This window comes from Paralichthys olivaceus, chromosome 14, assembly GCF_024713975.1.
Source record: "Paralichthys olivaceus isolate ysfri-2021 chromosome 14, ASM2471397v2, whole genome shotgun sequence".
Lineage (NCBI taxonomy): Eukaryota > Metazoa > Chordata > Actinopteri > Pleuronectiformes > Paralichthyidae > Paralichthys > Paralichthys olivaceus.
In genome coordinates, this window is record NC_091106.1 from 20,010,568 (window position 1) to 20,037,500 (window position 26,933).

At 42.3% G+C, this 26,933-nt stretch overlaps 1 protein-coding gene and 1 long non-coding RNA gene across 2 annotated transcripts in view; both read right to left on the minus strand.

The window, feature by feature from the left end:
- Positions 1-3,013: 3,013 nt before the first annotated feature.
- On the minus strand, positions 3,014-25,765 carry bcl2l11 (BCL2 like 11). Its single transcript, XM_069539146.1, has 4 exons — positions 25,414-25,765; positions 22,770-23,164; positions 19,226-19,347; positions 3,014-8,470 (listed from the first exon to the last, which is right to left on the minus strand). The coding sequence occupies exons 1-4, from the start codon at positions 25,428-25,430 to the stop codon at positions 8,306-8,308; spliced, it is 699 nt and encodes a 232-aa protein (XP_069395247.1). The 5' UTR covers positions 25,431-25,765; the 3' UTR covers positions 3,014-8,305.
- A 263-nt stretch (positions 25,766-26,028) lies between these two features.
- Positions 26,029-26,933, minus strand: part of LOC138413712 (uncharacterized) — a 10,859-nt gene continuing 9,954 nt past the window's right edge. Inside the window, exon 4 of the long non-coding RNA XR_011246128.1 lies at positions 26,029-26,309. This is a non-coding gene — a long non-coding RNA (uncharacterized lncRNA). The remainder of the gene's footprint in view (positions 26,310-26,933) is intronic.

Below are 26,933 nucleotides of genomic sequence, written 5' to 3' on the forward strand. Positions count from 1 at the left end.
CCCTACAAACAAGTGTGTGTGTGTGTGTGTGTGCATGTGTGTGTTGAAGAGGAAGATGTGAGTTTTCCCATTTACACAGAGGGTCTGTCGATTCGGCCCAAAACAGGAAAAGCACAACTTCCTCAAAATACAACCCTTTTCTCCTTTAACAGATACAACCGCTCTTATTTCGCTCCCTCTTTTACTGTCTCTCCCTTTTTTCCTTTTTTTTTTTTACCGCAATGCCAAATATATAGTATGACTAAGCACTGTAGCTGTGATATCTCATCTTATTTCATGGGTGTAGAACTAGAACGTTACGTTATATCTGGATGTGGATTCATGCTCATACTGTTGACCTGTAATTAAAGCTATAACTGAAATTTGTCTCTTCTTACTTCAGCCGTCAGTTCAGATTTTGGGTGAATTTGTATCATAGCTGATGTCATCCACCGAGGAGGTTATGTTTTCACCCCCGTCCATTTATTTGTTGGTTTGTTTGTTTCGCATGGATTTTGATGAATCTCGGTGGAGGGATGAGACCTGGGCTAAAAAAGAACATATTTAATTTAGGTGAGGATCCAGGCGAAGGGGTAGATTCAGGATTTTTTTAAATGATGGACAAAAATCTGACATATTTAGGGGACTGGTATTTGTGTGTGACATTTGGTGCAGATCCAAATAGAAATAAAGATCTAGTAGATTTAAATAAATCTGATAGTAAAATACATTTGTGTGGATCAGTTGTTTTTTGTTGATAGTACTTGTAAATGCAGGTTTTGACTTGTAATTATTACATTTTATTGTTGTTTTTAACTCAAGTATCTTAATGTCTTCCAGCTCAGGGAGCTGAAACACACACACACACACACACACCCAAAAGAAAACAGTTAATAGAGGAAGAGAATAGACTGGAGGTCTCTGACCACAGCATCCTGAATACGTTTTCCTCTTGCCCCAAACAAAGCAAACACAGCCGACGAAGCCCAGAGAGACACAGTAAGAGAGGAAACAACAGTATGTGTACATCTGGTTCCTGCTGTGTTTTACTGAGGTGTGAATTACAGCCAAACCACTGAACTCCACAAAGTACACCCATGTTTAAAAGTGAGCGTGTTAATGGCCCCATAGCGTGGTCATTTCATTCAGTGCATTTTAATTAAGAAGGAGAACAAAAGTCTTTAAACCACGTTCTGACCCTGTTCCTCTTTAAGACAGGACGTCAGGTTGAGTTGATGAAGACAAACCCCCTCTCAGGTCTTTATCATGTTAGTTGATGTGCTTTAGTGAAGCACAATCAAAAAATTCCATTAAATTGTAATTTAATTACTGTACACAAATTGTTATACAATGAACCTGGGGCATTTGGGGGACCCCAGGGGGTCTTGGGTTTGTGGCAGTCGCCCTCATTCCTCTATACGCGGGTCTGTGAGCACAGATTTGAAGTTGCCTTGGTGTGTAAACTGTGGCATTGAAGTAAAAACAGGTTTGCTTAACGAGCCATAACCAAAGAAGCTAATCAATTTGCAAAGTGAGAGCTGGTGGATGTTTGTGCGGAGGCTCGTTCAGATGATCACAAGATATGGGTCCAAAAGGTTAACACAGTCAGGCGTTTATAAACCTCATATAAACATGATTAAAAGATTTATGACACACTAAAATGTAGATATAAGTGCTCATTATATATTTGTCGAAAAACACGAATAGTCTAGTATTTTTTCCTCTAAATATTATTCTCCGTGAGACATTTTTAAAAGATCTGTATATAATCTAATTTAACAAAAGCCAACCGGCTGCATGAAAGTAGAAATAGTATTTTGCCCTCACACCTTGAACCACAAAGGGTTAAAACAGTTACTTCTCTCTTTCTCTGCAGATGGAGGAATCCACCCTGCTGCTCTGACTCATGCACACGTGTGTCAGTGTGTGTCTGTGTGTGTCAGTGTGTGTCAGTGTGTGTCTGTGTGTGTCAGTGTGTGTCTGTGTGTGTCTGTGTGTGTCAGTGTGTGTCTGTGTGTGTCTGTGTGTGTCAGTGTGTGTGTGAATGCAGGAGGCCTTTATGTGCATGACCAAATGTTTGTGTGTGTGTGTGTTAATGAGTTATATGAATGTGTATTTGTGGAAGACATAATTATCTGAGCATGTGTTTGTACCAAGCTGTGGAAGGCACCGTACTTTCCGTGTCCTGCAGATGAGCACATGCACGCACACGCACGCACCAACACACACACACAAGAGGACAAGTGAAAGAAAATAACGAGAGTCTGCTTCAGACAGTTCAGACAAGTATAGGAAAAAAAAAAAAAGTGTCCTCATTGCACCTAAATTAACTTTAATGCCAACAAAGTACAATGACCTGAGATGAACTGAGGAGGCTGGTGATGGATCGTGCAGAGATTTCACAGAAGAATGTCTAATGAGTTGACAGTTTGTAAACATATCTTTCACTATATCTTGGTTAAGAGTAAACTCTCAGAAGGACGTGCAGTTTATGGTTTAGTGGACATGTTTATTTTGTCCTGTCTTTGTGTTAACAGGCTCGATGGTCTATCAGTCTAAGATTTAGAGGATTAGGACACAATATTTATAGTTGTATAACAAAATTCACAACACATGAATACTACACTGAAGTAATTATTCCTCCTTGTCCTGCTCTTTTCAGTCTAACTATGATGTACTGTGCTTCTGTTGCAGCTTAGAGTGGAAACACAAAGAGAGAGGTCATGAATATTTAACGTTATGCAGAAAATCTAAGATTTAAAAGTCAGTTCTCTGGGGTTTTAAGAAGCCAACGACATTTTGTGTGGCTGAGAGAGATAAAGTTAATCTTTCTCTAAGAGTAGAGGAAGATTAGCTTTATCTCCCTCAGAAAGATTAGATGTGTTTTGTCATAGAAGTCTTAATTTGTAAAGATGTAGCAGTGAAACTATTGAAGATATATAACATCAACTTAAGTGCAATGCCTCGAAATTGTAAAGCACTCGGCTCAATAACTGAACTAACTGAACCTATATACAATAAATCACTCATGCACTTCATGTAAAAAGATTTATTTACAGTAATAAAAGCATTTGAAAGAAATTATCATATTACAAATATGTTCAGTGTACGATAACAGTACAGAAACCAAAAAAATAATATTGCTACAGATGTACTGGGTCATTTGGAGTTATTAAGTTTGTTATATCTATACACACACGCTCTAGCAGATGCATTTCTGTACAACATTGCAGCAAAGCACAACACACCCCAGGCCCTCTTCATACCAAACATCACCAGGCATCACGGGGGATCCGTTCACAAGTGGTCAGCTCCGAGTACGTCAGTTCACAACCGACAGAAACTCAACGTAGGTCTCCAGTGACGACTTGTGATCGGATCTCCCTCCCCAGTTCTATATACAAAGAACAAATGCATTGTTGTTTTTTAACCGGCAGGAGGAAACAATGCTCCACCCGTGTCTAGTCCGTCAGAAAATTTAAAAAAGAAGAAGAAGAAGAAATCCAAACAATACAGACCGGGGCCATTTATTCGAGCAAAGCAGATCAGGCAAGATCTTTGACACTTTTAACTCTGTGAGCTTTCTGAAATTTTTAGACGTTGTGGACAAAAACCAGCTTATGAAGTTTTTAGTTTGCAACTGAGTACAAACTTCTGTTTACACGAAAGACATGAATAAGACAGGCTGTCCTTCAAAGTAGCCCTTAATGACAAACACTAAATATGTAAAGTTGACTCTCCTCTGAATGATTCTCCTGTTCCATTGATCCTAAAAGCTCAGAACAAACAGAAATCTGCAGAACGCTGCTCCAGCAGTAAAACAATGAATTTCACACTGTGACTGTTTCTGTCCCGTAACAAATACTAAAGTTAGACGTGAAGCAGCACATCAGCAGGTTTCCATATCGGTTTCAGAGGACGGTAATTCATCTTTCAGTTTCCTCCCTGCCATGCTCTCCTCTCACTCTCCGGCTGTAATACAGTACTTCAAAAATGAGGTCTTAGGTTTCACATGGCACAATATCACGAACATGAAGCATTCACAGCGCTCTCAGCGTCACAGCGGGGGGGGGGGGGGGGGGGGGGGGGGGGGGGGGTCATGTGATCATGTGTGATGAAAATTAAAAGTTAAGTTGAATACTTTTAACAGTATAACTTTTTTGGTACCTTGACATTGGTTGGCAACTGCCAATCTACCGAACAGTAGAACTGGCTCTACGGGCAGGGGCAGCTTTAAAAATCTAAAATCTTAAATATTTTAAAATCTATTCCAGATAAAAATCTCTAATTCTACTCATATGAAATATTGGAAATCATAAATATGAGCTACTCCAATAAACAGTTGACAGCCATGGCCAGATTATGAGATGACAGGTTCAAGGACACAGATACGATAGACGCCACCACTCCTTACTAATAGGATCAAGACTGTTCATGGTCATTTTTCATCTCTTTGCGTTTCCTCGACTCGTCATTATATTCGGGATGCGTCTCATCTTGTGGATTTTAGCGGCTATTTGTAATTGTTGTGCACCTCTGTACGATTGCTGGGCTGCTTTTCCAAAAACAAATGATTCCGGGGTTAAGCTTAATGTGACGTCGTGATTTCTCAACAAACTACTTGGAGTAGTTACATCAGAGGTGGATGAGTGGGAGGGATTTCTGCATCTGTACAAAAGAAGCTCCTGCTGTCGACTTCATCCACAGAAAAATAATCAGCCATATCTTCACTGTATACATTATGCATGCACCTGAACAGAGAACCTGATGCATTGCAGGAAGTTTGAAAACGAAGCTTTGAGGCTGAGCAGCTAGATTGACCATTAAAACGTATGATGACAGATCTCAGTTGATCCGTGATGAAAGTTTAAGAAATGATTTGGTCAGATCACTTAATCTGTTTTGAATTGGTGTTGACTGAAGCGTGCAAACAAACCAAGATGACTTGAATGTTTAACAGCAAACGTCTGTTGCTGCTCTGATTTGCTGCTCGTCTGGACGACCTCACAGCGAGCGAAACTAATTTGTTTTGGACACATAAATTCAACACACGTAACACAAATAACAACAGACACTTTCATTTGAATCGGATTAACTCCGACTGAGGGGTAAAGCTTTTAAACGCATTAAGTTGGGATTCCTGAAAATCAACTTATTCAGATCTCGGTCAAATTGCTTTAAAGGACATTTCAGTGACGCCGGTTGATCTCGTCAAAAATAAAACAAATTACATTTCCATTTTTATTTCAGTCAAACTGAGGCTGATTCACACAGCAGCTGATGTGATTTTGTGATTAACTGATACAGATAAAAACAACACAATGACACAGGATTTGTTAATATTTCACTGGTACCATCAACAACAACCCAAAATGAAGTTTTACAAAAATGTCTTTGGTCAAAATTCAAACTGCATCACTCGACATTTAAGGCTCATTTATGCTCAACGTTTGATGCGGAAACGAACAGAACCGTCCGTCTGCGTTCATTTTGTCCATGTGTGTGAACGTCCTCTGAAAACGTCTCTGGACGAAACGGAGCAGTACCACGGGAAATCGTGGGGGGGCAGTGTAGCCAATAGTTCATGCAAGATCACATGAGTGAGAAATTTCAACAATGACGGAACTTTTTGAGAAGAGACTTTACAAGTCGACATGTGTCACGTGACAATTGACGAATTTGCTGTCAGAAACGCTCAGCTCTGCAGTGCCCTCTAGTGGCAATAACCAATGCCGATGTAAAAGACCCACGGAAGCATGTGGGCAGTGACGGTTAAACTGTCGCATCTCTGATGGGACGTGAACGCAGCATAAATGAGTCTTTAAAACACAATGATTGCTGTTAAGGACTGTGGAGATCAGATTAAACTTTAACACTTTATCTTAAGTGTTTGATTTTTACAAGTCAGCTTCCTCACCTACAGACAAAACATACAATACACGTATGATCTCTCGATAAAATAAGGTGCTTAGGTCAAATTTCTTTTGCATAATTCTTGTTCAGGACAATGACACAACAAAATAAAAAAACTCAAGCTGTTTGTGGATACAAATGAGCAGGCGTTTCATATTTTTGGATTAATGCATATAAGGGTTTTCACACTTTCCCAAGCTGTTTATTGAATCAGCTGTATCTCCTAACATGCATCTTAGTAATCATAAACCAAGACCTAAAAAAAAAAACAATCTCCATGACTGATATCTTTTCATAAATATAAAAGACAAGAAAAATAAATGTAGCCAACTTAATTTGAAGCTGGTATTATCAGTGTTTGTTGTTACTGTTAGATATCCAGTCAGTAACAAAACCCTCTTTGACTCTGTATTATCCAGTGTTTGGTTCCTGTCCAGAAATCTCTCTTGTGAGTGTTTAATGACCTGGCAGGCGTGAGGAGACTTGGCCTGCGTCTGAATCACTGTGCTAATAAACACACGACCTTGTCAACAAACCGGTACACGCCTGCTACACTCAGTGAAGCCACTAATGATAAATCCAGAGGCTGAGACTACGAACAGTAACACGACTGGTTTGATCACTTATTATGGAAGATGTTAAACAAATGTCAAATTAAGGTTTGTAAACGCAGAGGGCAGGAGATGAGTAAACATGACACAATCAAACGCTTTAAAGGATTAACATGGTTTAAAATCTCGTCACTGTATTAACCAGTGAACTTCTCTGCTCCTGCGTCTGATAATTAAGGTGCAAAATCTTTGTTTTGGTACCAAATACAACCGGAGCAAAGAGCTAAATGAAGCCTCGGAATGCTTTTTTGCTTTTAGGACTTTTTCCCGAATCAATAAACACATATTGTATCTGGTGATGAAAGTGGTTTGGAAATTCTCAGAAATCTTCTAAGTCTTTTAGACTTCAGCGAGGGGGGGGTGGTGGTGTTGGTGGTAGTGGTGGGGGTCATGTGCCAAATGGCTCTAGTGGTTTCAGAAAGAGAAACACGGGCTCTTCTGTGCGGAGGAAGACTGGTATCAGATACTCTACGGTTGGTATTTACAAAGGAACTGCTCATGATGTCTATTGTGTACTAGTACGTACGTTGTGAAGTGTAAAAGTAATGCAACTATTAATGTATCGGTTTTCCAACTGTGCATGTTCAGAAAACTCATTTCAACAACTCCGCTTGCTTTGTGCATCAGCTCATGTACCTTCAAAAGAATACAATCTAAATTAAAGTTAAAATATTTACAGTAGCAGGAGCCACTGTAGCTAAAACTTAACCTTGGGTATTAAGATATGACACAAAAATCAAAATGGACATAATATTATTGATGTAGATTAATAAGAGCATCAAGTATTTCAAACATTTCATTTTTGGCAAAAGATGGGTGATATTAAGATTGCATGTGCTGATCAGTCCAGGGTTTGTTTTCCCTTATCTTGTTATTTACTGTCCAAAATATCGTTTTTTTGAAAGCAATGATGTTTCATCTCCTCAGCTGGAGATCATGAATATTCTTGAAGCATAATGCTGGAGTTCTTAAAAAGCATGAAGACCATTCTGAACACATTGCTGAGGACCACAGAAAATATTCCATTACCCGGCTCTCGTTTCCATGTGTATTAAACGAGTCCGAACAGGACTTTTGCTGCAAAATTCAGCACATCATGGTTTTTGATGTGAGACAATATATTTCCTGGGGCTGAAAACGCTGATGAACAGTTGACAGTGCAAGCATAACACAATATTTCCTGGTAGCTAAAAGTTAAATGGCACAGTTGTCGTAGAAAAACACTGTGATGAAGAGGTTGGATAAAAATGCTTTGGCCCGGTTGGTTCCCACACAGGTCACAAGTCTGTTGCATCCTGGATACTTATGTGACAGGAGCTTTTTTCTGCCTCAAACTTAAGTGAACCCATGTACTCCCCCGGGTCAGCAGAGTTGATCACCCAGTGAAAACATAATCTCTGTACAAAAAGAGGTTAAAAGAAGCTACGAAGAAAAGCAGAATGACGTAAACTGTACAAGGCACAGTTGAATTTCCACAGGCGTTGTTTTTGCAGAGAGGCATATTTAGATGACAGGAGGAAAGGAGTGCAAAATCCAGGCTCTTTGGTAGCATCGCGAGGGGTCAGAGACCGTGAAGGAAAAAAACACAGGGGCAACATCAAAAATACAGGCGCTAAAGAGTTCCTTAAAGGTGTTTATAAGTGATCTCCGTCCAAATTAAAAGTCTCCCTCCTCATTTGAAACAAAAAAGCATGGAGGGTAAAAATCAAGTCACCCACAACGCAAGGAAGATGCAAGATGTGATAGATGCAAAAACACAAATATATTAAGAAAAATGCTACGGCTGCTGGGTTTTCCAGAGGCTAAACCTGAGAGTGGTCCTGGAGGTTTGTACTGCCTTGCAGGTAGAATAGCCGTCCGATCACGAGGAGCAGGAGGCCTATGCACAGCAGCACAGCAGGCTCCTGGTGGACGTGCGGCAGCTGGTTGGGATGGATGACAATGTGTCTGTGTCCCCCTCCCGCCCTCTGGAACACAAGGAAGAGAGAAAAGACGAGATTCGGCATTAATGAGAGAAATATGGAAACATGGACGCACAAAACTTATGGAAAAGTCTCGTCAAAAAAATCTAAATATTACAGCAATATGAAGGGGGATGGGTCCGTGGACCGCTACTCGCTGTTATTCAGTTAAATCTGTCAAGCACTGTATTCTCGAAATGTTACTGATGAATAAAAAGAATCCTGATCCAGATCTGTACCAAAATGTAATGGTTTCCGTATCTCATCTTTCCACTAAGATACATTCAGTAGTTTTAGCGTAATCTTGCTGGACGGCCTCAAATAGAATTTCATTGCTGATGCAGTGACAATAAAGCAGTGATAATAAAGCTATCTTATCTTATCTTAACTGGCAAACGCCATTTAAGTTTTGAATTATTGGCTCCTGTGGCTGGACGGTATATTCCCAAAGTATTTCTGTGGTTATTGGGTAAAAAGGTAGTGTGAAGTTTCCAAAACTCAAACGCCAGCGGAGTCATTTCATTCAAGACACCGAGGGGTGAAAATCCTGTTCATCTCAATGAACATTTTGCATTTAGTTTTGCATAGCATGTTCTCAGTGTGTTGTGACATACATCAGATGTTCAGGTAAACACTGTGGGGCCACAGAGGATCCCTTGATGATTTAAAATGAAAGGACACACACATACTGTGTGTTTACATCCACAGGAAGCAGGTAAGTACAGTTTTCCACATCCTGCCTCAACTGTCTTTACTCTCTGCGTCTCCAGGTGTGAATTCTTAATGTCTGTGTGTATCAATGCATATGTGGTGTGTTTATCTGCACGTGTTGTGGGCTGCTACAGGGCTTCCGATATTTGACCACACAACAGTTACAGCATCCACTTTAACTAGCTTAACTCAAGAGAGTTTCCATTTATGCAAACTGTTCGGATATCCTTATGCACAATTGTATGCATCTTTAAAATAACCCAATGGGGTCAAAAGGAATTACATTTAAATAAAGAGCATAATAACAGGACAAAGCATCGCTGTTTAATGAAAGGCGTTTGAAGAGTTTAAAGAGCAGCTGCTGGAAGGATTTGGTCAAATAATGTTCAAAATTAAAGGTGTACATTACTAATTTAGCGTTTCAGTTTCACAAAGTCTCAAAAACATTGGATACTACACTTCTTATATTGTAGCTGGCGAATATTTGATGAATTAAACATGTTGACTTAGGACAACAGGCTGATCTCCATTGAGGTGTGTTAAATAGTCTGAGTACCCCTTTAAGGATGTCTGACAAGGGACAATGAAAATGAAAAGAGAAATGACACTGGTCTAACAGCACATTCACATATTATGGACAAGACTTTCCCCAAACGTCGTCTTCAAACCCTGATGAGAGGATCGTGGGCCCCAGCAGGCGGCTGCGTAGCTGTCCGAACGCATGAAGCTGAAATCTGCTTAACAAGACCCACCCTCGGCTGCTGTTTGCTCAGCTAATAAATAAAACTTTATAACACTCGGACCGAAGTGTTTACAAGAATAACTTTGGTATTTACAAGAGTAAAAATCATTTTTTTCCGGTGGGAGATGATGTCCTGTTTTGGCACGAAGCCCTTCACATACACACCAACCGGATGGACTGTACAATACCATCCAGACATTGGCACAGAATAAGTCCCCGGGCGAGACCGTACTCTGAATAACAGGATCTTTATGGATGAGAGGGGGAGAGGGGGAGAGCGAGAGAGAGGGGGGGAGGGAGGGGATATCAAAGCTGTGTGGTTTGGTGGTTTGATTCCAAAACTGAGCCAGAAGCCACAGAAACCTCTAACGCCGGAGGAGGAAACAGGTGAGGGGAAGACTAGTCAACCCTCAACCCTGTGATGAATCATGGTCTGATTCAAATTATGCATCGGACTCACAAAGTCCCACAAACAGGTCAGAGCTGACCAAACAACCGCCAGAGCACTGATTTAAACAAGACTTGACTCTGGTTTCCTGCACAGAACAGTTTAAACAAGCCGACCGACCAGATCCATGGACTCAGAGGAAGACGTCCACTGTAGCAGAGGCAGGGAAACGATTATTTCTGAACAAGGTTGTGACATTAATGTTGCCCTCTGGGAAAAAAAAAACTTTGTGTACTTTAATGATCGCTTCACTTCTTATCAAGCAGCGTTATCAGTTCAAAAGTTCAGTTCGTCCAATAACGATCAAATACCTGCCAAACTAATGACAGTTGTGTACAGTTACCATAATAAATATTATATCATTATCATACCACTGTTTCCACACAAGTACAGGGCTGCTAGCTTTATTAGCTTTTTATTGCTGAGTTTTGAATTAAATCCACCGTAAAAAGTAAACTACGCATTTTTCTGGAAAAAAAAAAAAAAACTAAGAAAATTGGCACAAATATATTTCTGGAAAAACACTTGATTCTGGTTTAGATATGTTATTTCTTTTCTGTTATAAGATTTCTTCTCCACTAATCGTTACCTTATGAACTCTCTGACTTCACATCTACGTCTGGGGACACCGGTGTAGGAAGCAGCTGAGAGAGCAGCAGAGGCTAATTTCTCTGCAGCTAAAAACTGAGCCTTTATTTTCCTTGAATGTCATCAAGGGACTGATGTGTTTGGCAGCTACGTCGAAGAGCAAACTCTCCAAACATTGAATTTTGTGGATTTGGTTTCATCCCTGCGACCTGCACTTCTGCCACTTTCATAAATCAGAGCTCATGTGGGTGTAGAAGCAGTAAAAACCCACAAATCCGACCTCCCCCTTTCGTTTGGCAGCACACGAGCTCCAGAGTTTGTTGTTTGACATCACAGATTTGCACTTCGTATTGAGAGGAAAGTTAAACTGAATTTTCAACTGGAAAAAAAAAAAAGAAAAAACCCACTAAAGAGGTCACATTTGTCTTCAATCATTTGTTTTCTCAGATAACACCATTTCTGGCCTAAGGAGATGTGATCGTACTTTTTTGTTGTGAAAACAGTGACGTTATTATTAATGTCAGTTTTCTTACAGCAGCGTTAGCATCATATTGCACATTATAGACTTGTCTCCTCTCAAAGCAGCTGCGGGAGACAGACTCAAGGTTTGTGGTTTTGAAGTTGGCAGCGCGTCGGAGCTCTTTCCTCACCTCATGAACCGCCGTAATGATCTGATCTGTCGAGATGGTCTGCAGTAAAAATAAATGAGGGAAGGGACCACACTGGCAAATACACGAGTCTCAAGATACTAAGCAAACTTACTGAAAGCTTGTTTTACTATTACATCTTCAATTTGTCGAAGTATTGATGTCTAGATACTTATTATTTGATACATGTTGTTATTAAATTATTGCAAAGAGCATGGATTCTAAAATCCATTATAGCCATTACAACCACAGTCTGAGCTCTACTGGAACAGCTGGGATTCACAGCACTTATTACAATTCCAGATAAGGAAGAGTTAGTTAAACTCCAGATTGTTCTGACTCTGAAGACAAAATGAACACATGTTGAAGTCCTTCCACATTATATTCCGGTAAAAGATAAATGGACTGATCTTATGCAACGCTAATTAAGTTTTAATACAGCACTTTACACCATTTATCACATTCACCTGTTTGCACATGTGTCTCGAGACTCTTTGGGGTAATTTAAGGACACTTCGGTGCTCGTGCTGGGGCATCGAACCACCAACCTTCTGGCAAGCTGCTCTTCCTCCTGAGTCGCAGCTGCATGGCTGTCCACAGTCGTGGTTGTGACTATATTATACACCTACTGCTAATGAAAGTGCAGGAGAAACTGTGAATTAGCACAGAACAGGAGGATGTGGTGCAGCTGGGATGTTCGTGGTTTAACAAAACTGATGTATTTGCATGTGATCAGCAGTATCAACCAGATCTTATGTTGAGATAAAGGAAAGGAAAGCAACCAGCATACTTTGTCCAAAGTTTTAAAAATATAGTTACCAGCTCCACCTAAACTCATAAATTAATGTGTCGTATTTTGTTTCAATCACAAACAGCAAAGCCAAAAAGGCTACGGTACACCAAGTGTTCTGGGAACACAAATAATTGCCTGCGATTAAAAACACCAGAAGCAGATGACGGGGCTGGTCTGTTATTTGGGTGATTGGTTGTATTTCACAGTCGGGATGAGAGGTTTGATTTCCAGTGCAATGAGGAACAGATGTACGGCTCAGCTGACAAACTGCAGACTAAGAATCTGACACAAAGCCAAAGAATCTGACACAAAGCCAAAACCTGCCTCACTAAACACTCTTGATTTTCAACCTTGTACCTTCGGATTACAGAAAAGGAAACACACATTTAGAGACACACACTTGTGGCTCCTCTAATAGTTTCCTCATTTGAACTCTTACCTCAAATAACCCCTATCATCATCTGAAAATAGAAAACCTGCTGCCACAAACCATTTTCCTACTGTCACTGCAACTCCACAGGCAGTAGTCCATCTCTTGTGTACACACACATACACAGAGTGATAGTGTTGCACATGCACTTACACAATCAGACATGAGTGTCGCTGTGATGCAATGGAAGAACAGATGGACAAACATGCGATTAGATAATCACTAAATCTACAACACAAGAGAAAACCAAGCGGATCATAATCCACATTAACTAACTAAGGAACCACACAACCACACAACCAGTCAGTCGACGTGTCAGCGAACCAATCATGCAACCACACAACCTTTCATTCAGCGATGACACAAACTGTGCACAACATTTGCACATCTGCTTAAATGGTCAATGTTAATGCATGTTGCAATTACTGCAGATTGCTTGAACACATTTTCCGAACCACACAACGTTTCAGATTTTTAAAATCGTATATTGGCAGCCATTGGTTTCCGTTCATTAAAGATTAAACATGAAGGTCCTATAAAACAGGTGTAAGGATCCATGGCAATAAAAATAACATCGTCCTCATTTTACATCAGTAATCAGTACTGTGCCTTTAACGCAGAGTAATATTTCAAAAGTCTTCTGGGGTGATGAGTTCAAATGTTGGTCGGAAAGTCCAACATCAGAGATTTGCATTCGTGCATGACAAAAGTAAATCAGGTCGTAAATCAAAGAAAACGATAAAAAGAAAAAGAAAACTAATAAAAATGGACGACTGACTTGGCAGGTTTGTGCATTAAGCTAGAAACAAAGTCAAGGGTGCCTGAGTTCCTCAGCAGCTCTTGAAAGCATCTTCTTTTCAAATATATGACTTACGTTAAGAGCCTCAATGAATTACCTCATTATCTCAAGTGTCTGCAAGTTCATTTGTAGTGAAGCTAATAGAAAACAAGGACGGAGCGCTTTGCAAAACAGATGATAGTAAAGTAACACAAGCTATGAGTTCAAAACATCGCAGACCAGTGTAAGTTTATTTTTAATCAGAAAACTCCGTAAAGGAAACAAATAGAATGAGATTCTGATATCCACCTTCCCTCTCACATATTTGCCATATTTTTCTGTTTGTGTTTGGAAACTGTTGCTGTTTCTGCTCCGAGACTTTGGGAAAGACACGTGTGTGATACAGCGGATTCAAATTTCTGAGCTCGGTTTGTTTCTCGTCTTCTTGTCTCTTTCTTTTCACAGTGGAAACATTGAGTCAGCCCGTTCCAAAAAGCTCATGTGACTTTGTTTGGTTACCACAGCTTACTATGCTGCCGCTCAAAAATAGCTCACAAAGGCGCGCACACACTCAAACACACACAAGTTTGCACAGCTATCATTGTTAGGACGAGGCATTGACTTCCATTCATTGTGGACAGCCAAACCAAAACAGTATCCCTAACCTTAACCAGGACCTCAGAGATGACTTTGTGCTTCTATCTTAGTGAAGTCATGTTGACATGTAAACATCAGTGTACACATTATCCTTTACATCTCACACTGCAATTCAACACCCACACACAAGAGTGGCATTAATGATGCTATGGTGGTTTTGAATCTGACAGATGACGTCCATCACTGTCTCCTGTCATGGTCATGTTGGGGTCGGTTATGTTCTGTGGGGGGATGGGGTCGGGGTGAAGGACGAACCCGTCACATTCTGGTACGAAGGTGGATTAAAGGGGCAGATCCTGGAATTTTTATGACAAATAAATAATTAAGGTTATGAGACCACTTCCTTTATTTCTGTAAAATGAACTTGGCGATCGTGTGTTGGATTGTTCGGACTTGGCGGAAGTGTGACAGACATTCTTCACTTCACAAACACTTCAGGCACGGTTGTGACAGTGAAACAGCCGAGCGTCATGTTTTAAAATGCAAACAAGGAGCTTCATGCGTGGAAAGTGAAGGACGGCTAAACACGGTCTCTCCCGCTCTTTGTCTTTCACGTACATTCGATCGCACACAAACAAAAAAAACGAGCAGCCAGCCGGTGACACCCGACGGGTCCAGTGTTCCTCAGGGTTATTTCTGTCTTCAGGACAAAGGGTTGTACCTCACAGTCAAAGAGTGTGTGTTGGAGTTTGTTTGAGAATGTGTGTGTGTGTGTGTGTGTGTGTGTGTGTGTGTGTGTGTTTTGGCAGGATAATTAGACCTTGTGCTTTGCTCTCTGAGAGTTGTTTAACCACAGGGCTGAGCCATAATGGATCTACACTGTCACGGACACTAGACTGTCACACCACATGGACACATGCATGTACGTGCAAGCACGCACACACTCACACACCACTGAGCAGGTTTACAGATGTTTGAAAACAAACACGCACACATAATCACGCACATATTGTGTAAATGTTTAACTGAGAGAGAACGACAGAGAGGGAGGGTGGATTAAATGAGGACAAAGGAGAGCGAGTCAGAGGGAAGACGACTGAAAAACAAATGATTACTCATCATTATATCAGTGAATAAACCCATGTTCCTGAAAATGAATCACTTCAATACTGTTTTCGTGTAAAGGTTTCTCTTATCAAAGTGTTTTGCTAATTTCTCAGGCAATAAAAAACGTGTGAGCCGTTTGTGTGTGAATGTATCTCAGGTAGCGTGAGTCATTTTATAGCCTGAGGTGATGCGGCTCCGCGTCTTGGCAGAGGCCTTCAGGCGATGACACTGAATAAAGCTCTTTTGTCAACACTGGGTCTAACTGTGCTGTGATGAACAGTTGGTGATAATGTGAGAACTTGTCAGTAAGAGCCCTCTGAGCCTGGTAATAAATTGACTGTTAATACAAAACAAATCTAATGTCACAATATCATCATTCATGAGAAAGGCAAAGTCCGGAGAATATCCATATACCCAATAGTCTGCTGAAGATATTAGCACCATGGAGGTGCCAAAGTAAAGGTTAATCAAGGATCTCCACAGTTATGAGGATTCATCATGAATCTGAGGAGCACATTTCATGGCAACACCAACTGTGGTGCTGGAAGAAAAGTCAGGAAAACACCAGAGTCTGCATGATTCATCGTCTGTGGCGCAGAAGTTTTCACAGCAGCCCGTGCCGTAATAACAAAGTTCTTTCCTCTCTAAATGTGCAGGTTTTCAGAGAAGGTGGGATCGTGGGTCTACGGTCCAGGCCCAGCTGCAGCTACATAATCACCATGAAGTCACCCCAGGGCCAGATATGATTCAAGATGATTCATCCATCCTGCTGGGCCTGTTTGATGACAGCGTGAGGAACGCGGCAATGTTGAGAACTTTTACTTTTACGTTTACTACTCTGTTGGTTCAAACTGTTCTCAGGTCAGGGGTTTTGCATGCTGCACGGCAGCGAGTTGGCCTGAAGCCTGCTATGCAAAGGACATGATCGGATCAGATTGAATCATTTATATTTTGAAGCGTGAAAGAGATCAGAGGATGACGCATTTCTAACAAACAAAATCTTGTTTTCCTTCCTCCTCAGTTCAGACTGACCCTGGCTCCTGTTCTGTGATTCTTGCCCAATGCTAAAAGACAACACACCTGATCATTTGTTTGACTCCCCGGCAAGAAGGTAAAATGTGAGTATTTTCACTATCCTACTTGTATCGTAGATTACATCCAACTTCCATCCGGACGAGCATTTAACCTCCGTATCAGAAGAAATCTACACCCATAATAACCCACCTGAGACCATTCGTGTACATGGGCCGTGCCAGAATCACTGCAATTAGTTGCTCAGTTTAGAATGAGAACAAGAAACAGCAATGATGAACGAACAGGGATTCCTTTCACTTTTACTGATGACAAACTGTTACAGTCAGAGCTAACAGTGATTTCCAATCACGGCTGAACCGAGTCATCACTTCAACACAACTAGGAAGCTAATGGTGCATCATTATTTCCAAATGTCTGCCGGTCGAGACTAAAACTGAAGCAGTGCTAGCTCCATTTCTAAAGCATGAGTGTCGTGATGTGTTTTGAAATAAAAGGTTTTAATGTGGATTCAGTCAAAATCCCTCACTTCTGCAAAGTTACCCCCCCCCCCCCCCCCCCTCCCCCACCCACACATTGCTACAGCCTAACGTTTATATCACAGTCATGGTTAGCACGGGACGATTGTTCAATCTCAGCAGAACAAATTACACTGAGCTTGTTCTTCCCTTGTATGTTCGTCTCAGTGTGATGACTAAGTATCTGCACTGTGGAGTCATGAGTACTCAGGCCCGAGCACTTGTTCACAGAACCACCAACACCTGGTGAGAGAACAGGGAACAAGCCTCCACGTTCCTCTTTTCTCTGCCTCCTCATTGTTCAGCAGCTTGTGCAAACACACTTTCTGGATTGTTATTACCCAGGTCACAGAGACCTCACCACCAAGACTCACACTCGTCTCTCTCTCTTTCCGTCTTCCCAGGCAGCGAGGGGATGAGTCACATCCTCAACTCATCACACTCACATATTTCCACAGCCTCCCTTTCTCCTCTACAGCTCCATTCACAGCCGTCGGGGCCAAACCACCTTCCCCCCCCTTGAGCGACTCTTGGCATGTTTTGTGACCCAGTTCACGGGATTTTCCACACAAATGAAACGATGAACATTCGTCCTGATGTCAATGAACTGAGTGATCCCTCTGACTTTTACACAGACGTCAGTGAATCGGTCACAGAGGTGCTGACGGAATATCCGATCGTGCATGAGACAGTTAAACGCAGGATTTGATCGACATCAAGACCTGAGTGATGGATGCATAACCCAGCTCCACTGGTTTGAAAGCAACATGACCGCTGCTTATAGCATAAATAATATCCCTTATGGGGTTTTGTGGGTCTTTGGTGAGGGAGTGTGTGTGTTTGGGGGGAGGAAGGAGCACATTCCTGTCTTATTTAACTGCTCAGCTTTACAGCCATTAAGCGTTTGACACCGGGGGAGAATTCAAGGCTTTTTACTGGGTCCTGTCATGCTTTTTGTTGACTTTCATTTTTTTTTTAATCCATTTCTGTGATGAGATTAGGGTGAACTCAACCGAGCACTGAGTTTTCCCCCTCTGGCTTCCCAACGCTCCAGTCTGCTCCGTGATACAGTAAATACAACTGTGATGATGCAACCTGCAGAAATGTTGCCAGGGAAACAGAAGCCAGGAGGAGACGAGCTCCAACTACAGCGATGCAACTTTGCACAACACCCGCTCCCACTTAAAAGTGGTTTAACTGCAGCATTCGCAGGATTCATATTCCCTGGGATAATGTGATTATGTGTTCAGTCAAGCATCAGTCAGACTGATGTAACTGTCACTTCATGTCATAATCGGAGCTGATTGACTAAGCTGGGTAAACTCACTCCGTCACATGTCATCCTTTCTAAACAAAATTCAAGAAAATTTAAATTTAGAAAAAATAAAGCTCATTAGTTTTGAGTGACAGTAAAATGCTCCCAAAGCTGCTTTCACACATGAACACTGGGAAACGTTCACACGAGACGAGCGCAGCAGAAGCTTGTCCGAGTTTGTCGCGTGTTAGAAACGCCATCGACACGCTGGCATCTTCCTGCAGAAATCACTCTGTGCGTCTTTGAGGTCTAACAAACATTTTACTCATAAAACATTATCGACATTACACAACTGGTCATGTCGCAAAAACTAAATTTGAGACGCCCTTGGAAAAACATTGCTTCATAGCGCTACTACTGCTCCGATCCCAAACTGTGTCTCTGCTGGCGCCTCGATCTTTTGATTGGTGCGAGTCGTTAAAGTGTAAAATGATTTGCATTTCCTGCCTAATTAATTTAACCCAGTAACAACACATAACTCTCTTGTGCCAATAAAGAGCCCAGCAGTCACAAACACCTCCACATCACTTCAGTTCCTCAGTCTGAGAGCCAAGAAGTAAATCAGCTAAATTACAGCTGCTGAGGCAAAACAAACAGGCTCCACTTTTATAATGAGAGCAGTCAATGAGCCGCTGTGGGTCTCACCACATTTAAACACCCAATTTGTACCACTCCGGTTTGTTTTAGTTTCTTCCCCTGATGCTGGTAAGTAACCGAGGGCTTTGTAGAGCAGAACAAAGCTGCTTTTCCCTCGTCTGGGCTCAACAAGTCCATCTCCTGCTGTCGAGGGGCTCTTTCTTGTTTCACATGTCTGTTTTCTTTCTATTTTCACTGCAGCTGTTACTGTGGTATCTGGATTTTCTGCTAGTTTACTTTCTGATCAGAAGTCAACTCGTTTTGGAAATAACCATCTGATCATAGGCTCCAATCGCCCAGGAAAGAGATTAACTGACTTTTAACTGACTTTTTCTGACTTGACCTGCAGTGGATCAATAAACCCTGGTCAATCAATAGACACCCACACACACACACACACCCACAGTGTGATCACTGACCCTTAACAGGAGGAGTCTGTTAAAATCATCTCCAATTCGTCGGAGCTCCTGTCCGACTGCCTCCGCCTGCATGTCCTCTGCTGCGTTTCGGTGCCGTCTGCTAGAGGGGCTGCGAGAGCTTTCTGAAACAGAGGAGAGAACAACATGCTGCTGATACGGTCACAAACACTTCACATTAAACAACTGGTTGGATTATTTAATAACGCTGAACACCAACATGTTTGAAATATTACTTGTAACATGAACAGAAACAAGAGTGGGACAAGTCTCAGTGGATGTAAACACTGCTGAGACTGTAACCTAAATCTTAAACTTAAACCACCTTATCAAGGGAAACAATCAGCAGAGTGTGATTCAGAAAGTGGTTCACGGTATCAAAGCAGAGACTTTGTTTTTAGTTTGAGCCCAGTTGAGTTTATTTGATGTTAAAAAAGATGCACAGTCACGTTGACAAGATAAAACCCACAGAGGAGATGTGACTCAGAGCAGGTGAGATTAAAAGATTTTTTTTTAGTACAGTTGGTTGTGAATTCAGACTTAAATATATAAGAGAACATGGAGCAGAACATTAGAAAAATAAGTTGGAATCAGTCACAGTGTTTCATACGCACGTGTCTCAATGGCATCATCAGAAAAATGGTGGGAAATATCAGTCTGCCAGCTGAGCAATCATACAGAATATGTGTGTGTTTTCGTGGTTAATCTGTTATAGTCTCAGCTTGACATATGAAAGGTTCTGACCTGTTACCGGTCTCCGCTTATGACTCATACACGCAGTTATGAAACTTACACTTAATATTTCTAACATCCTCCAACAATGAAGATGCTGATACAGCAAAGAGGCTGAGTCCCAATCAATGGAACGCGCTGCAGACCACACAGATAAAACCCAAAGAGGGAGAGATGGACATGACAGTGGAGTATAATCCAGAACTACACGCTGGTAATCCATCAATTAAAAACTGTGTGACTTAAATTCAGAGGTTAGTGTTTAAAGGCAGGTTGGAGCAGACTAAGCCGCCAGGTGACAGTGAAGCTGTTTGAATAAGTCATCCAACTCGCTTCAGGGCACAAATGTTTACAGAGAGAAGGATGAGGCTGAAGAAAAGGTTCAGGTTTATGCTCAAATTCAATCATTTCCAGACACAAATATGTAGAAATACTCACAAATATTTGTGTTTCGACACAAATACAGAATGCCTGTCAGGTTCGAGTCGGTCTCAGATAATTGTCTCTCTTTTCCAACAGAAAACTGCAGCTTGCGAAAGGCAAAACTTAATCTGAAGAGTCTGAATTTACCCACAATGCATTATGAATTAGACATACTTAAGACAGTCAATCATTAGTCAGCCTGGTGCAGCCGATTAACTTGTTAGATCGAAGCCTCCGGCAAAATCTGTCTCACTGCAGCCGGCCCCTGAGGTTGTGTTATAATTAAACCCTGTGAATGAAAATCAGCAGAAGACAAAGTGTGAGGAGGAGGAGGAGGAGGAGGAAGAAGAGGAGGAGGACGTGTTGTGACCGGAGCTGTGATCACAGAGATCACGGAGACGTCACAGCAACACCAACGACACGACGATGAACTGATCCTCCTCAAGCTCCGGCTCTTTATCATCGTCTCGAACACAAAGCGACCAGCAGTGTTGATAACTGAGACCGTGTTTGTATTGAGGACAATCGTGTACGATATTTTGTGTCTCTGTGTGTTTATCTCCTGTCTTTCCTATCTGATAGACGGAGTGGACTGAATGAGAAGCCAAACGTTTCTGTCTGCGTTGCACAAAAGAGCAGGAGGCCTATTTTGACTGCCACACACACACACACAGGCCTTTTTTGACTGCTGTGCTTAATGAATAAGACGCACACGCCTGCTGGTTTGTTTTGACTGTTATCTCGTCTGTCTGGCTGCAATAGAGAAGAATAAGTGAAGCTAATCACTGCTGATGCAAAACTAAAAGAATACAAATATCTCAGGATGAAAAGAGGAGTCGTAGAAGAAAGAAGACGAGATTCAAGAGCTCTCTGGATAAAGGCCGATGTGATCCGGACTAGTCCGAATGAGTCCAAAAACCACTTCTGTTTAAAGAATCTGAGAAAAACAAATAAGTAAAATCTTATCAGGATGATAAATGCTTCTGAACAGTGAGATGTTTTTTCACTTCGAGGGGATTCACTCTGTTATTGTTTGTTTTGCCAAATCTCAAACCTCTCGGCTCCGTTTGGTTTGAAACCAGGCAACAGCGAAGACAACTACAGCCAAGAGCCTCACAACTACAGGCAGGAGTCTATTTTTCTTTTAACATGTGCTCATATAAACAAGTTCACTGCAGCTCTATTTTGAATCCCTGCTGCTGGAGGTGACAGACTTGCGTGTCTTGCTTTGTATCTAAATAAACAGCGGAAACAAAAACAGGGTCGAGGCTGAGAGAAGTGATGAGTGTTCCACAAACACTTGGGTGGTTCTATCAAGAGAAACACAAAGCTACTAAACTCCGTGTCATATTTTGTTCTGAACATTAACGCTGAGGAAAAAAACTAATCGCGTTAAGCCGCGTTTGAAATGTGATGTTGGTTTAACGAGAATAAAAACTGATGTCATGAAATAAGCTGAGCTCCAAAAATGGTAAGTGGACTTTCATCACTTCAACTTTTTCACTGCTTCAACACTTCAACTTGTTAAAGGGGAAGTGAACCTATTTTACACTTCACAGTCTGTTTACGGATCATAAACGGCTTTGAGACACGCAGGGACCTTGAGATTATCCACATGAGCTGATGTGGAAGAAGAGGAAGAAGAAGTTGATCCAGCAGATGACTGCAAATGCACCTTGGCTGCCACCCACCAATAAACCGAACAAAGAAGACGACTTTACCCACACGTCATGTCTGAAAACGGCTTTAGTTTAAGTCACTAAATCAGCATGTGACTTACTCACCGGAAACTAGATGAAAGCAGAGTATAGTGGAAAAACTAAGTCTTCCCTAATGAGTGTTCATCTTCTGCATGTCACCGTTAACTTTCACCACCATCGCCGCCGCCCAAATCTTTGACAGAGGAAGCCTCAGGGAGCTTGTGCTTGGCTACTGCACACCCGCACACCCACACACCAGCAGCAGTGACAGCAGCAGCTACACAGTGAAAACAGTCAGAGCAGCTTGTACAGGCTGATGCAGAACAGTAACTCTCACACACAACTACAGATATTATGGAGTGTGTATTGTGTTTTTAGACGCCAACACTTCAGATTGCAGCTTTACAACCCTCCTTTATCTGATTGTGGAGGGTACAAATTGGTTTATAGCATTGTTGTTGTTATGTTTAAGCAAACTTGATGTCAATGACACTGGAGCGACTGGAGACTAACTTAACCTCGATAGAAAGAAAAGTGCTGCACAAGTTGTGAAGCCTGCTTTTGTTTTTGTTAGGATTTGTATTTTTCCACTTCAAACTTATCAGTGAACTTTGTAATGAGACACGTTGATGTTCCATATGTGTGTTATCGGAGGTTAGTCATCAGTTAATCATCAAGGTGCCTGTGCTCACCATGCAGCTGCGTCCCCGGTCCTCCTCCGTGCGCCTCAGCCATGCGCTGCAAGGCGTGTTTCATCACCTGGCTGCCGAGGCTCGGAGTCTGAGTCGCTTTGTCAGCCGTCAGCGGCAGCGAGTCGCCGTCGAAGGAGAAATATCCACTGGATCTGCGGCGGGGGAAGACGAATATAGATCTCTTCTGAAACACGCCGAGGCTGTCCACGGAGGATCTGCTTCTGCACCGAGCCGGCGACACCGGCTCTCCTCCTCCGACGGAGCCGGTATCGCTGCTGTTGTTGTTCGAACGGGAGGTTTGCTCTGATGCTTCGGCGGCACCGACTGGTGGTAGATCTCCTCCGCTCTCCTCTGTTGTCGTTACTGCGGTCGAGCCATCGGACCGGTTTGGTGGTCTGTTGGATGAACAGAGCGGAGCCGTGAGCCTGGGCTTTCATCACCCTGCGCAAACAGCCTACAGCCCCGCGTCTCTGTTGCATGTGGAGCTGCAGCGGAACGTGCGGCGGCGCAGTGCCCGGCGCGTAAAGCACTGGACCTCGGAAGATTTCACGTTTACACTCTGCTCATTCGCAGGTACGCCCTTTACGCACGGGATCTCCATGCCAAAAATAAACCGTGGACAATAGGTTTCTTTTAAAGAAGCTTAACCATACTCTATCTCAGCTGATAACGCACAGACGCGCTTGTGCCTATCAGCTTTTGGCGAGTGTGTAGTGAGTGTTTGATAAGTCAACGTGCAGTGGACGTGTTCCTGTTCAGGCGGTAGCTGCAGGCTTCCTGTCCAAACTGACCGCCCAGTGCGTCTCCTTTGTTTGACAGAAGTTGTTGATTGCAGCAGATTTGACTTGCAGGGAGAAGAGTAACAGGGCATGAAGGAAGCGTCTGGACTAACTTCCACTGCGTCACTAAGAGTCTGACAGAGTCACCATTCTGGAAATGTCATTTTCAATTAAATCTACCCCCCCCCCTCCAAAAAAAAATTCAGTTGTCATGTCTCTTTTGTTAAAAAACACCGATTCACCTCAGGGAACAGTGTATTTTACACATTTGGCATTTCACAATCTCGAATCTAAACGTTACAATCAACAAAGGGGACTTTAAAATTTCAATATTTAGTCGCTGCGCTTCCTGTTTGTCCAGACTAAACGACAGCTTCCTTCCCGCTGACACTGACCTACTTCTGTGCCAAAGTGACCTAAAACGAGGCTGTAATTTAAACACAAAGTCTTCACGTCACCTACCGTCAAACTCCTTTTTCGCACCTATGGTATTAATTGGGTGTTTTTACGCACGGGTTAACAGCACTCTAACTGGACCCTGAAGACTTTTCCTCCTGCCCCCGGAGAAAGTGTAACCCTTCCCCGCGAGTTTCGGTGCGAATATCCGAGAGCAACGAGGAGCAGCGCGTCGGGGCGGGACGTGGAAGAAGTGGCACCGAAACGTGCCGGCGATCACATCACCGAGAGGGAAGAGCAGACGGAAGGGAAGCAGCGGACATCTACCGGCGCCAGAAAACTACCAAACAATACATTTAATCAGGTGTTTCATCTTCTGTATTTAGATGAAGTGGTAGCTGGAGTTTTTGTCTCCGTGGGCGATGACAGAGGAGTCTAATCTCAACAGGAAATAAATTGTTCACACGATAAAGTTTCATGTCACCATTAAACCAAACATGTTAAACGGACAGTATGTGTGTGTCCTGCTATTATCATTTGCCAACTTCTTCTTCAAAATAACCCAGAAGAGCGCGCCCGCCACCCGCAGGACACTGCCACCGTCTCCTTAACTTCTAATACAACAGTTAAGAAAAATGAGCTCCTCGTCCATTCCGCTAATTGTCCATTAAAATAAGTAATAACACCAAAGCAGCGGCGGGTCCTGTCGTCTGGATGGGTCTCGCTCCTATCTCCTAATGGAGAGGTGAACTTTAAGGCAAGTGAACTCTGTGACCTCGATCAACAAGAGAAGAAAAATGTGTTTTTGAAAGAGTAAGAAAATGTGGTTTTTTCTATTTGGAGGAAAACTTATCATCGTGTCGTCCAAAAAGTTTTGTAAAAACTTTGCCCAGCTAATAAACCACATTCTCTCTCTCTCTCTCTCTCTCTCTCTCTCTCTCCCCCCCCTCCTCTCTGCACTCCTGAAGACAAAGCATCTGCATCGACGTGAACAACTTGTCATTTTCACCCTAACGCAGCATCAAACTGAGGTGAAACGCTGTTTACGCACGACTGGTGGGTTGTGGGATCCAGTAGAAGGAAATGAAGGCGCGTTGCATTGACCGGCAACGTTCAGCAAAACGCTGAAACAAAAATTACTTCATAACAGTTCCTCTTATAACAGATTAAACCTCCACGAGGTGTGAAAGTGCGGCTTTAACATTTGAAGGATCGTTGCATGAAATTAAAGTTGCATTCGGTTTAAATCGCGTTTTTTTCCCCACACGACGAAAACTCGTCAGTAAAGTGACACAGCGTCGCAATGTTACAGCAGATCCGGTGTGAATGTATTATTATTATAAAAAAGAAAAGAAAAGTGAAATGTGAAGTTAGAATAAACTCGTGTGTTTGTGACGTGCGCGCGGGGAAAGTGTTTTTTTTTTTTTTTTTAATTCCAACACACACTCGCGCGCTCTGTGCCAACTCACCTGGTCGGAGGGTGCATGTCAGCAGCAGGGCATGACCGCTGTCAGGCTGGTGGTGACTTATCAGAACAATGATATCAGTGCGAGTCCGAATAACATCCACAGGTCCAACCTGAGCAAAAACATTCACGTCCACGAGGAAAAGAACACAAAGCAACACAGTGAGATTAATCCCAGGGTCTGTGGTGAAGACAGGGACGCCTGAATAGTCCGCCTGGTCCGTGTCCCCTGTGCGAGAGGACGTAAACAAACCCAGAACTGTTTAGTCTGCACTGAGGAGGTCCTCTCCCTCCTTCTCTCAGCTACACACTGAGGGAGCGATTGTTTGCGCTAACGCTGATATGAGCGCTCCTCCCTCCAGAGCGCGCAACTCCCCTACTGCTGGGTGGGGACTCTGGCCCCGGTTCCCTCTGGTGTGTCGCCCCCTGTCTGTCTGTCTGTCTCAGCAGACTCTGCTCATCGTTACTGTTTTTACTTATCTTTATTTGAGTTCTGGTTTTTTTTTAAATTTTTATCTTGTGTTCTTAGTTTTACTGTTGTTCTGTTTTCCATCATTTTACAGGCTTTGTTAGTCTAATGCACAACTTGGTGTAGCTTCAGTTATTTTATATTTAAATCTGTATTTATATTTGGCTTTAACACTCTGTCTCAGTTACTTGTGTCTTTCAACCACCCGATATTAAAACACGTGTATTGTCAATAACTCCATCGTACTTCTTTATACTGACAGACTGTAGTAGTTCTGGTGGATAGACTTGTCCTCAGTTTGTTGTTGATGAAACAATGTTCTACTTACAGGACGTCGCTGCTGCTGCTGCAGTCAAACAAACAAGACTCACACCTCGTAGGTAGTGCTCGCTGGAGGCAGCAGGATGGACGGATCTACACAACTCCACCAGCTGCAGGGGAGAGAGAGACACACACACACACCGATACAGACAGACAAAAGGGCTTAGACAATCAATGTAATTTACATGTGCTCAATACCGATCAATTCCTCCGAGTGTGGGAACATGTGAGTGAATGGCTGCAGATACTGGTTAATGGTAACTTGTGTTTTCTATTGATGCTCCTGCTTTTCTCTCACTCTCTGTCCATCAGGTCGTTTCTATCTCTGTCAGTGACGACAACAACAGTGACGGTTAACGTGAGGGCTCTGTGAAAATGTTTTATATATTTATATATTGTAGATATTACAAAGGGAATGGAAAGCCAACACTTACTTTTTAACAACGTCCATCAACGTCTCATTTTCTCCACTAACAACCAAAATAAATATTTAGAATGTGTAAACAGGAAACCAAGGATACGTTTACATTACATCAGCTAAATACAGATCGAGCTGCACCAATCCGCAGACTCATACAGCAGTCCTCTAATCGGGCCGGATTTTGTCATAAGGATTCGTATATTATTTCTTATTCCCTGTAAAAAAAAAAAAAAGAAAAGTTTAAAAACTAATCCTGGATTGAAGCCCTGATCCAGATTGGCACCACATTTTCCACACCCTGACTCAGAGCACA